Source organism: Pecten maximus, chromosome 5 (assembly GCF_902652985.1).
Source record: "Pecten maximus chromosome 5, xPecMax1.1, whole genome shotgun sequence".
NCBI lineage: Eukaryota > Metazoa > Mollusca > Bivalvia > Pectinida > Pectinidae > Pecten > Pecten maximus.
In genome coordinates, this window is record NC_047019.1 from 42,728,000 (window position 1) to 42,741,335 (window position 13,336).

Consider the following 13,336-nt stretch of genomic DNA (forward strand, 5'->3'; position numbering starts at 1 on the left):
CTCAAGCTTATTTCCTCACTTCGATGTAGATGATACAGAACCCATTCAACATTATCATTGACAAGTATTAGTATATTTACTTAATGGCAGAAGATCAAACACTCGGAAATCTCAAATATCTGTACACAATATTTGAATAACTTGAATTATAAAGCCTGATGTATATCCGACCATGTCAAACATAACTTGAACCTTTTTTTGTATAAACATACATAGTTGTGGCTTATAATTCTTATGACTTCTTAAAATTTGTTGAATATAAAATTATTTCAATGTTATCTCCAAGAACTCATAAATTTAATGCACATTATTTATCCCATGTTGCAATGAAACTGTAATAATGTTTCAAATTTCCATATGTCTTTTTTTCCTCTTTTTCTACAAAATAAATTTAACGACTGTTACATATAAACAGTGAGCGACACAGTGTAACAGTTTTCATGTTAATTTGCTCTGAGTGTTTTTACGTGATGATATGACAGAGTTCTGCTCCAGTTACCAAAGAAAACGCTCCTCTTTCTTGTACATTGGTGAAAGGGGCGCCCATAAAACTAAGATGGAACCTGATCAGTATAACAAGCTTCAAATCTGATACAAAAATACAGCAGACACCTTCCTATATAACACAGAGCTTGTCGGGTCTGACACCTTCCTATATAACACAGAGCTTGTCGGTCTGACACCTTCCTATATAACACAGAGCTTGTCGGTCTGACACCTTCCTATATAACACAGAGCTTGTCGGGTCTGACACCTTCCTATATAACACAGAGCTCGTCGGGTCTGACACCTTCCTATATAACACAGAGCTTGTCAGTCTGACACCTTCCTATATAACACAGAGCTTGTCGGGTCTGACACCTTCCTATATAACACAGAGCTTGTCGGGTCTGACACCTTCCTATATAACACAGAGCTTGTCGGGTCTGACACCTTCCTATATAACACAGAGCTTGTCGGTCTGACACCTTCCTATATAACACAGAGCTTGTCGAGTCTGACACCTTCCTATATAACACTGAGCTTATCGGTCGGACACCTTCCTATATAACACAGAGCTTGTCGGGTCTGACACCTTCCTATATAACACAGAGCTTGTCGGGTCTGACACCTTCCTATATAACACAGAGCTTGTCTGTCTGACACCTTCCTATATAACACAGAGCTTGTCGGTCTGACACCTTCCTATATAACACAGAGCTTGTCGGTCTGACACCTTCCTATATAACACAGAGCTTGTCTGTCTGACACCTTCCTATATAACACAGAGCTTGTCCGTCTGACACCTTCCTATAAAACACAGAGCTTGTTGGGTATGACACCTTCCTATATAACACAGAGCTTGTCTGTCTGTCTGACACCTTCCTATATAACACAGAGCTTGTCGGGTCTGACACCTTCCTATATAACACAGAGCTTGTCGGGTCTGACACCTTCCTATATAACACAGAGCTTGTCAGTCTGACACCTTCCAATATAACACAGAGCTTGTCTGTCTGACACCTTCCTATATAACACAGAGCTTGTTGGGTATGACACCTTCCTATATAACACAGAGCTCGTCGGGTCTGACACCTTCCTATATAACACAGAGCTTGTCTGTCTGACACCTTCCTACATAACACAGAGCTTGTCTGTCTGACACCTTCCTACATAACACAGAGCTTGTCGGGTCTGACACCTTCCTATATAACACAGAGCTTGTCGGTCTGACACCTTCCTATATAACACAGAGCTTGTCTGTCTGACACCTTCCTATATAACACAGAGCTTGTCAGTCTGACACCTTCCTATATAACACAGAGCTTGTCGGGTCTGACACCTTCCTATATAACACAGAGCTTGTTGGGTCTGACACCTTCCTATATAACACAGAGCTGTGGTCTGACACCTCCTATAACACAGAGCTTGTCTGTCTGTCTGACACCTTCCTATATAACACAGAGCTTGTCGGTCTGACACCTTCCTATATAACACAGAGCTTGTCTGTCTGACACCTTCCTATATAACACAGAGCTTGTCGGTCTGACACCTTCCTATATAACACAGAGCTTGTCTGTCTGACACCTTCCTATATAACACAGAGCTTGTCAGTCTGACACCTTCCTATATAACACAGAGCTTGTCGGGTCTGACACCTTCCTATATAACACAGAGCTTGTCAGTCTGACACCTTCCTATATAACACAGAGCTTGTCGGGTCTGACACCTTCCTATATAACACAGAGCTTGTCGGGTCTGACACCTTCCTATATAACACAGAGCTTGTGGTCTGACACCTTCCTATATAACACAGAGCTTGTCGGGTCTGACACCTTCCTATATAACACAGAGCTTGTTGGGTCTGACACCTTCCTATATAACACAGAGCTTGTCGGGTCTGACACCTTCCTATATAACACAGAGCTTGTTGGGTATGACACCTTCCTATATAACACAGAGCTTGTCAGTCTGACACCTTCCTATATAACACAGAGCTTGTCGGGTCTGACACCTTCCTATATAACACAGAGCTTGTTGGGTATGACACCTTCCTATATAACACAGAGCTTGTCTGTCTGACACCTTCCTATATAACACAGAGCTTGTCGGTCTGACACCTTCCTATATAACACAGAGCTTGTCTGTCTGACACCTTCCTATATAACACAGAGCTTGTCGGGTCTGACACCTTCCTATATAACACAGAGCTTGTCGGGTCTGACACCTTCCTATATAACACAGAGCTTGTCGGTCTGACACCTTCCTATATAACACAGAGCTTGTCAGTCCGACACCTTCCTATATAACACAGAGCTTGTCGGGTCTGACACCTTCCTATATAACACAGAGCTTGTTGGGTATGACACCTTCCTATATAACACAGAGATTGTTGTCTGACTTTTTGGTCCTACACCTTCCCTATTAAAAAATTGCATAATTCATAAAATTGACCTTCATGTTTATATGCATGCAATTTTGAACAACAGCTGAATTCAGCTATTAATATACCTCTACTCAATATTTCTATTTCATGTCAAAACAATACTTCAAAAGGAGTGATATTGAGCTTTGAAGATATATAATATGCATAGTGTATATTAAACATGTGACCTTGACTTATGCCCTGGGTGACCTTGAAAATCAATGTCAGGTGACCTCTCCTGTTCCATTATCAAGTATCTCACTCTCTGTAGAAAGACAGTTCCATTATCAAGTATCTCACTCTCTGTAGAAAGACAAAGAGAGCTGTAAATACCTAAGTCACAAGCTATCCACTCCAGGAGACGTCCTGTTATTATGTTACTATGGTTACAAAACAAATGTCAAACTCAATTACATCAACAAAAAATTCTCCTTTTCTTTGAACTGAAGACCAAAATAAAAATAACGACCCTTTTCAATATTTGAAGTATAAGATGAAATTATTTGAAATTGATACTGAACCTAATCCTCAAAAGGATTATCAAACATTCTATAAAACCTAATTCACAGTAGGTCTTTATTTGTATCAGACAATATGACGTTTTTATGGGTACTGACTTATACATCAAGGAGGACTTTTGTATGTTTTTATCACTCCGTGATTATCAGATGTTTCAAGAGGAAGAGAAAAGCTAACTTCACCAGTGCGAACCATTTATCAAACGGTAGGTGTCTAACTACACAACACTAGATAGGTTTTGTTTTTATCTTATGTTACGTCACCTCCCCAAGGTAGAGTAACAGATTAATGACAGCCTCGCCTATCAGCCACATAACTATTTAGATGTTACTGATGAATGCAATAACAACTACCAAGGTGTTTATCGTAAAAACAGTATCTCAGAATTTTTGTTTACGTATCTATTTTCAAGGTTGATACTTCCAATTCATTAAAAAGCTATATTTAAGGGATAATTGAAAATAAACCGCCTTTTGAAAAATTTATGGTATGAAATATAATAAGAGGCCTGCTACAGGTTTGTCTGAGCTGACCATCAAACACACTATACTCTACAACCTGATGAGCTTACCAACAGTTGCCTTGGATCCTGGAGATGTTATTAACATCCGTCTGACAAATTATCCATTTTGTTCTCAAAGAAGCACACCATCTCTCTCCCACTGCTATGCCTATTGAATTTTGTTATTTTTGTTTCGGATTTTCTCAACACCAGCTTTTTGGCCCTTTTTTTCCTTTTTGACTTGAGCTGTTTATAGACAGGAAACCAGACTGTTCTATCATTCCAGCAGCAGCTCTGCTAATTATTTACATATTTCCATTGATAGATGTTCGGGTTTCCTATAATAAATTAGTATCTTAATTCATCTATCCGTTTTTTTCCTTTGAGGTGTGCTAAATATATTTGTTTATCCTATTAGAATGAACATGCCTGTTTTGAGTGCCGACAAATTAGCTCTACCCACTGTAAGGCTACCTGTAAACTCTATCAGTTTAAGATTACATGATGACAGACCTCCCTTGGGACCCGACATGTGCTTTTCGGTCTTAACCGGATATCCATTTCCCTTGCTTTAGTATACCGATCTGGATATCTCATCAATTGATTGTGATAATCAATTAAAGACTCAGTTTGAAGATATTATTTTTTAAACATTACACTACTATAGGTATCAGGCTTTAAACACAGTACCACACGGGACCATTATAAATCCATTATCTACAGATAACATTCTAAAACAAGACTTCAACCGACCATTTCAAACCCATTACCGAAGGATAACTTTCTGAAACAAATCCCAGAAATTGATCAATTTTCTTTAAATTAAATAGGTAGTTTGAATTGAAATACACAAACCACACTGATCGTTTCTTCCAAGAAAACATTTATTGGAAAAATTTATATGAGGTTGTGTCCCTTAAATCAAAGTATCAGATCAAGTCCTGTAAACACTACCTTCCGGGGTAAATGATTCAAACAAATCGCAAAAAAAAACCTAGTGTCTTTGGTATATCACCCAGCTGGTGTGATACTGATACACTTCCTCACTTTTTACCTGGTGGTTTTTTTGGCCTTTTTATTTCACATACAAATGCCAGTGAGATATTTGTAGCATGCAAACTAGACAAGTAAAAACCTCATAGTATGGCCTTTTATCATTTGTACAAATTCCTTTTTCTTTTAATTCTAAAGAATACATTTCTTCTCCATGGCAACATACTTGTTTAAACTATCTGTGTTCCTTTGAATTTTTTGCAGTAAGTAATTCACATCAAATATACATGTCAAGTTACAGCAAAATAATTACACAAAAACTCTCGCTCTCAACATTTGTGAGTAAGCCTTTGACATATTTATCTTTTTTACTGTTAAACTGCTGAAAATTCACTTTAACTTTTACTTACATATAACATTTAATATTTTCCTCACTTTAAAATTGAATTCTTCCAGCAATGAGTGACTCTCTGGCTGTCTGTGATTTTTACACAGGCAGGCAATTTAAAGGGAGAAAATAATCAAGGGTCAGTGTAGTGTTTGCCTCAATCTACATTAGAACAACAAAAGTTATCTTAACCTTGAAAACTGTGTCTAGGTAATAAACATTTAATGCTATTCAAAGAAAAAAAGAAAAAAAAAACCGAAGTCAGCGTTCCTTACTGACTTGGTAGATATTAGATCCAAAATCAACATGTGGTCCGAGTCTTAAAACCTTAATGCTGATTGGTCAGATAATTTCCAAACTGATATCAATATATTTCTGCACTTGACATTTCAAGTACAATAACATAAAACTCAGAAATAATTGCGTATCTGATGCAGGTGAGATCCCATATGTAAGGTTAGAAGGAAGATGGTGAGACAAAAAAGATCACTTTAATTTGACGTTATCAATTTTCAATAAACAGCGTTATCTAAAGAGGGCCCACCCATCAATGACTCGTGTGGAAGGTATTGTGAGCACACACAATAGCAGCTTGGGAGACAGAGGGTGTTCAGGGTACAATAATGACACGTCTCATTCTCTTGTTTAATTGTCTGTAAAATTGGACCCAAAAACAGACAGTTTCCACATCATATTACCATAAAAGACTTTCTCCGTCACATTTAGGGCAACTTTTAGTTAATGAAGAATATACATTGAAGACCAAGCAAGAAGTATTTTTCAATCCATGATTTGGATTTTTCAAAATAAACATAATCTTGGTGAAACTTCCAAAGTTGTTTGATTGATTTTTTCTTACTTGACATACAACTAAAAATTCACAGCCTACCACTGCCTCTATATATAACAATAGTTTCTTTACACCGTATCTCCACGAACTCTGCTCTGTGACATGTTTCCCAAGCAAGCAAACACAGCTCCTTTACATCAATTCTTACTTTTATTCTCACAGATAAAAAGACACATGTATACATTTTTGCCGACCCTTTATCTTGGTATTCTGACAAATCTGTATTATGTGGTAGTGTTAGTTACCACAATAGGATGGGACGGCCCAATATTTCACCCGTGATTAGTCGGGTCCTATCCGACCCCTAGCTGACCTTGTTCCTGTTGTAATTACCCATGTAGACCTGTCTGATCTATCGTCAAATCTAATATCTGTCAATAGAGCACTGACTTTTAATCCATGTCATCCTTTGTCAGCCCCCACCCCCAGATCCCTGTATCAAAGTTTGGGGACAAGTCTAAGATCAGGGCTAGTCCGTACAACAACGTCCAAACATCAAACACAAAACAAAATACTCCTCCAATTTTGGACAATCTTGTTTTCAGGTCGTCAGAATATTTAATGAGTAATTAATAACTGATTTGCATTGATATTAGGTTGACTATTCAATGATACAGTGGAATTAGGATATGATGATAGACAGCAGGAATTATACTCCAACAGGTGAGGATAAGGGCTTTCAGCAAATCACAACACCAGTTGGTCAAGATACTGGACAATGTTTTCTGAACATACTGAACAATGCTTTCTTAACATACTTGACAAAGCTTTCTGACATATGTTACGGCTCGTAAGACCTGTACAGTTTCAAAGTCATTCCATCTGGACTTACCACCAACATGTTTGTCAGGGTTCAACAGTTTAAGTGATTTATTAGTAGTTTTGTACATAATTTGGAATGCAATTTAACCATTTATGTTAAAAAATTCAATGCATTTTATGCATCATTGCAATTTTGAAAATAATTATGTTTTGCAATTAATTCATAACTGTGGTCAGTCCTCAATTGGAAAGAAATTATTTGAACTAAAGTAAATAATTGAAACTTTAAAAACATGTACTCCTGAACTTATAATGAAACTAATGACTAAAGTTTTATGTTCCTATAAAATCAGCGATGTTTGGGATTCTAAGTCTGAGGGATTCCAAGTCTGTGCAATCTAAGTCTGAGGAATTCCAAGCCTGAGGGATTATTGTCCATGGGATTCCGAGCATGAGGGATTATTGTCCAAGGGATGCCAAACCTCACATGTAATGCATCTCGATATTGTCTGACATTACCATCAGAACTAACAAACGAACACTAACATTAATTATTTGTCTGCCATTTTTTCCCCATGAAATATGCTAGAGGTATGTTACGTCAGGATATAGGAGGAATGTGTATTAACGCAGATATCATGGCCCTCCTAGTGACGTGATGGATGCCGTTCCTTTAATGGACTCTGACAAATGATTGTCACCAGTTTAACGCCAACTAAATTGCACTGTATCTGTCAGGCCTACCTGTAACCTTTCAGATGCCAACTTTTTTTCTCAGGAAGTGAGAGTATTTTACCTATATACCAAGGTGTCCGCTCTGGTCATTTCAGGTGTCATAGCAACACAAGCTGACTTAATGTTTGTGTGATCTCAGACAGCTAACTTGTTCCTGTCAATTCCTACACCAACTTTCACATCATTAGGCAGGTTTCCATGTACTTTGTTTACGGGAGCAGGTCTAACCACAAAGTTCACCTGGTTTTTGTTTGAGGTCACGACCTCTGATAGGTGATGCCATACTGAACATGGCAGTAAGGGTTACACAGGTAAAGTTACAGGTAGGTATGTAATATTGATCTCACATACTTACAAAATATTTGTTTAAATAAATATCTATGATCCTAAACCAAATAAAACCAGATTATGAGAGAGTGGGACACAGCCAGGTGTGAGTTTTAATGTTAACTCTTGTAAAGGGCCATCTCTTGAATTGTTAAAACATTGAAAGATTTCTTCACACAAGTTCTTTTGCCATAGAAACAAGTTTAACAAATAAAAGATCTCCTATGAGTTCCTATTTCATATATAAAACTACCACAATGGCAGATCTTGTATTTTACAAATGAAACTATATATATGCTATCTATTCCTCATTAAAACTATGTTGTTTATGTTTTTTAAAGATATTTTTTGTTTACGCCTTACTTCCCTAAACCTCGTATCTAGTGTTAAAGGGGCCAACCTGTAGGTATTCAAAGTAGGGACTGGCCTTACAGGAGGACAACTCATTGTTAGCTTTAACACTGAACAGATATGTGTGGTCACCAGGCATGGACTTATTGGTGGTTAAATATAGTACTCTCACACCTTATTGGTGGTTAAATATAGTACTCTCACACCTTATTGGTGGTTAAATATAGTACCCAGGTACTCTCACACCTTACTGGTGGTTAAATATAGTACTCTCAGGCCTTACTGGTGGTTAAATATAGTACTCTCACACCTTACTGGTGGTTAAATATAGTACTCTCACACCTTATTGGTGGTTAAATATAGTACTCTCACACCTTATTGGTGGTTAAATATAGTACTCTCAGGCCTTACTGGTGGTTAAATATAGTACTCTCACACCTTATTGGTGGTTAAATATAGTACTCTCACACCTTACTGGTGGTTAAATATAGTACTCTCACACCTTATTGGTGGTTAAATATAGTACTCTCACACCTTACTGGTGGTTAAATATAGTACTCTCACACCTTACTGGTGGTTAAATATAGTACTCTCACACCTTATCGAGTACTCTCACACCTTATATAGTACTCTCACACCTTATATAGTACTCTCACACCTTATATAGTACTCTCACACCTTATCGAGTACTCTGCATGGTCAAAGGAAGTCCTCTAAAATCATCATGAATTCGGTGACAGAGAACATGAGGAGATACACAGGACTGTAAATGTCCTCTCCCTAATTAGACGTATATACACTTACATTTTGCCTCATCTCCTTCTGTAGTTTGAGTGAGGAACCAAACTCGCACAGTTCCTTCACCCCCTCTGTGGCAGGCTGTCCATATTCCCAGATAGTGTAATCACTGGAATGACTGGCGCCAACCAACCGTGACCAATGCATCAGGACCAACTCATCTGTAACACATTTAATATATCATAAAAATACTAACACAACAGAAATGTTATTAACAGATAGAATTGTCATAATATACAAAGTCTCAATAGCTATGTGTTCTGATCTTTTATCATTAATATTTTGAAATGAAAAGATCAAGTTATATGAATATGCAAGTTATTCTCCATTATCAACATTTTAATTGGGCAATTAATTAGTAAAGAAAGAGAGGGAACTGCTGTGTGATGATGTATCTATCACAATCAGGCCCTGTATCTACCCCCAACAGGCCCTATATCTACCCCCAACAGGCCCTGTATCTACCCCCAACAGGCCCTTTATCTACCCCAAACAGGTCCTTTATCTACCCCCAACAGGCCCTTTACCTACCCCCTAACAGGCCCTGTATCTACCCCCAACAGGGCCTGTGTATCTATCACAATCAGGCCCTGTATCTACCCCCAACAGGCCCTTTATCTACCCCCAACAGGCCCTTTATCTACCCCCAACAGGCCCTGTGTACCTATAACAATCAGGCCCTGTATCTGCCCAAACAGGCCCTGTATCTACCCCAAAAGGCCCTGTATCTACCCAAACAGGTCCTTTATCTACCCCCAACAGGCCCTATATCTACCCCCAACAGGCCCTATATCTACCCCTAACAGGCCCTGTATCTACCCCCAACAGGGCCTGTGTATCTATCACAATCAGGCCCTGTATCTACCCCCAACAGGCCCTGTATCTACCCCCAACAGGCCCTTTATCTACCCCCAACAGGCCCTTTATCTACCCCCAACAGGCCCTGTGTACCTATAACAATCAGGCCCTGTATCTGCCCAAACAGGCCCTGTATCTACCCAAACAGGCCCTGTGTATCTATCACAATCAGGCCCTGTATCTACACCCAACAGGCCCTTTATCTACCCCCAACAGGCCCTGTATCTGCCCAAACAGGCCCTGTATCTACCCCCAACAGGCCCTGTATCTACCCCAACAGGCCCTGTATCTACCCCCAACAGGCCCTTTATCTATCCCAACAGGCCCTATATCTACCCCCAACAGGCCCTGTATCTACCCCCAACAGGCCCTGTATCTACCCCCAACAGGCCCTTTATCTACCCCCAACAGGCCCTGTATCTACCCCCAACAGGCCCTTTATCTATCCCAACAGGCCCTGTATCTACCCCCAACAGGCCCTGTATCTACCCCCCAACAGGCCCTGTATCTTATCACAATCAGGCCCTGTATCTACCAAAACAGGCCCTTTATCTACCCCAACAGGCCCTTTATCTACCCCCAACAGGCCCTGTGTATCTATCACAATCTCGTTTGTTTGTTTGTTTTTGTTTAACGTCCAATTAACAGCCAGGGTCATTTAAGGACGTGCCAGGTTTTAAAGGTGGAGGAAAGCCGGAGTACCCGGAGAAAAACCACCGGCCTACAGCCAGTACCTGGCATCTGCCCCACGTAGGTTTCAAACTCGCAACCCAGAGGTGGAGGGCTAGTGTTAAAGTGTCGGGACACCTTAACCACTCGGCCACCGCGGCCCCTAATCAACAATCTGGTTCTGTGTCCACTATTTGGTTCACGTATTTATAAAATGTCAGATCAACAAGTTGCTTTAAATTTGTTGTGTGTATTTGTGAGTGTTCCCTGCCTTGTCATACTGATCCAGCCATCCCTTAAAATTTTACATACAGAAATATGAGTCGTTCAGAAACTCAATCTCCTACAACACTGCAGCTACTTTGTGGCTCTGGTTAATATCAAATGTTCCTATCAGGTTTCATAATATTCCTCAAATTTAAGCAAACATCGTTTTTATGAAAGGATATATAGACGCATCTAATTCCCTTGTTATCTTAATTTAAATCTAGTGCTGACAGTTATTTTGATCCGGGTAGGTGATAAGCTTGAACAACATGATGGATACAGGAGAACAACCCTGCCATAACCGCACTAGTTTTAAAACGATTTACAAACCTGGCAGGAACATCATACACATAATATGAAGTTTTAGTAGTTATTAATAAAATTATCATATTTTAAATTCACAAAATGAATTAGAATTGATAGAAGTGCACAGTTCCAGAGATAGCGTGGGTAAAGCATCTGATGAATTAAAGGTAGAAAAGGAGACCTGTCTAATCCAGAGATAATTCTGGGTAGAAAAGGAGACCTGTCTAATCCAGAGATAATTCTGGGTAGAAAAGGAGACTTGTCTAATCCAGAGATAATTCTGGGTAGAAAAGGAGACTTGTCTAATCCAGAGATAATTCTGGGTAGAAAAGGAGACCTGTCTAATCCAGAGATAATTCTGGGTAGAAAAGGAGACTTGTCTAATCCAGAGATAATTCTGGGTAGAAAAGGAGACATGTCTAATCCAGAGATAATTCTGGGTAGAAAAGGAGACTTGTCTAATCTAGAGATAATTCTGGGTAGAAAAGGAGACCTGTCTAATCCAGAGATAATTCTGGGTAGAAAAGGAGACCTGTCTAATCCAGAGATAATTCTTGGTCTTTAACTCTATAGGAGAATTTCAAGGTTTTTAGAGATAGTTAAGAAGATGTTCAGAGAATTTCAATAAGAAAGAGAGCCTGTCAGCCATGTTATTTTCTGATCGGTCCCAAAATGCAATATGCATAACTACAGGCCAAGGGTAACTTACATATGAAATATGAGAAAGATCCCTTTAGTACTTTCTGAGAAATAGTGAGAATCAGTGTTCTACAACACCACACTGCACAGAACTGACCTCAGGTAAACAACCAGGAGGAAAAGTCACAGTTCCCAGATTAAGATCTTTGTGAACATATTTCATAAAGATATCAAATTATATATTGTGACAGCCCGATTAAGTAGTTGAATGGTTGGCTTTTACAAATGACAAGTTATCCATGCACATTATTCTTCTCTTGTGTTGGTCACCTCAAATGACCCTTAAATTACTATACAGGTTTGAAAACAGCGACGACTCTCACAGAAGACTGGCGGACATATTGACGGGACGCCCAGAGACTTGAGCCATTATACCCAGGGGATCTCTCCCTGATACTTCACCCATCATTAAATATAATTAATGATACAAAAACATCAATATCTCAACCAGACAAATTTTACACCCAACAAACAGCCTGAATGATGTTTATAAATCAGTAGGTATATCTGCTATAGTGTGACACTGACCCGGTGAGAGACTCTCTGCCTACCCTTCCTATAACTGTCTACACTTACATGCATTCCTTTTCAAACTGCTTTCTAAACCATAAACTTTCTGCCCTAATACATTTAACGATCAAACATTTTTCGTATATTTAAACTTGACCTTTGTATCTTGTAATCTGAAATCAAGATATTCTTTTACAAAAATTAGGGCTAATTTATAACCTCATTTTCAACATCAAACATATTTGGTTTTCAATTCTTTAAACAAATTTCTGTTAAATAAATATTTTGTACATCAATTTCTACAAATTAAATTTTTTTTTTTTGTAAGTTCTATTGGAACACTATAACTTTTAAATAAGATATAATGCACATTTAAATTTTCTTGATCAAATACAAACTTACATAAATTTTATCAAGAATTTTCCAAAAATGTAATCAACATCCACTTTTCTAACCTGCCAATGAAAATCTTCAAGTGTACAGAGTCACCACTGGCACAGACAGGCCAACTAAATATACCAATCAGGTGGAGTTGTACTTTTCAACGGGAATAAATTGGTCAGGTTATAAATGTTTGCGAACTAAATGTTTAATGGGTGTCTACATTTCTGTGTCCGTATGATAATAACCAGAAATGTACTGTACCACATACACTTTTCAGAATTGAATTAATCTTATATCTCATTCACTAAATTTTGCCAAAATGTCCTGACTATTATCTGTTATGGGAATCTGGTGACTTTGGCCTGCCTTTGATTAATCACTTTTTGGTGAAGTTGTGTCAATCTATCGCCAGCTTTTGTGTACCTCTCTGGAAGAAGGACGGTAGATTGCTATAAAACATATTTCTTATTGTCTGCCCACTATTTATGAGGTAATAGTAATTTGACGTTTGCA

General features: G+C 38.5%; 1 protein-coding gene across 6 annotated transcripts in view; it reads right to left on the minus strand.

Moving 5' to 3' along the window:
- The window catches only part of LOC117328098 (spondin-1-like), a 118,310-nt gene that overhangs the window by 18,017 nt on the left and 86,957 nt on the right, over positions 1 to 13,336 (minus strand). For all 6 annotated transcript variants that reach the window (XR_004532849.1, XM_033885458.1, XM_033885457.1 and 3 more), the window contains one exon: positions 9,137 to 9,291. Coding sequence is in view for 5 of the 6 variants with exons in the window: in XM_033885458.1 (XP_033741349.1) it covers positions 9,137 to 9,291 (155 nt within the window). In the remaining variant the exon portion in view is untranslated. The remainder of the gene's footprint in view (positions 1 to 9,136; positions 9,292 to 13,336) is intronic.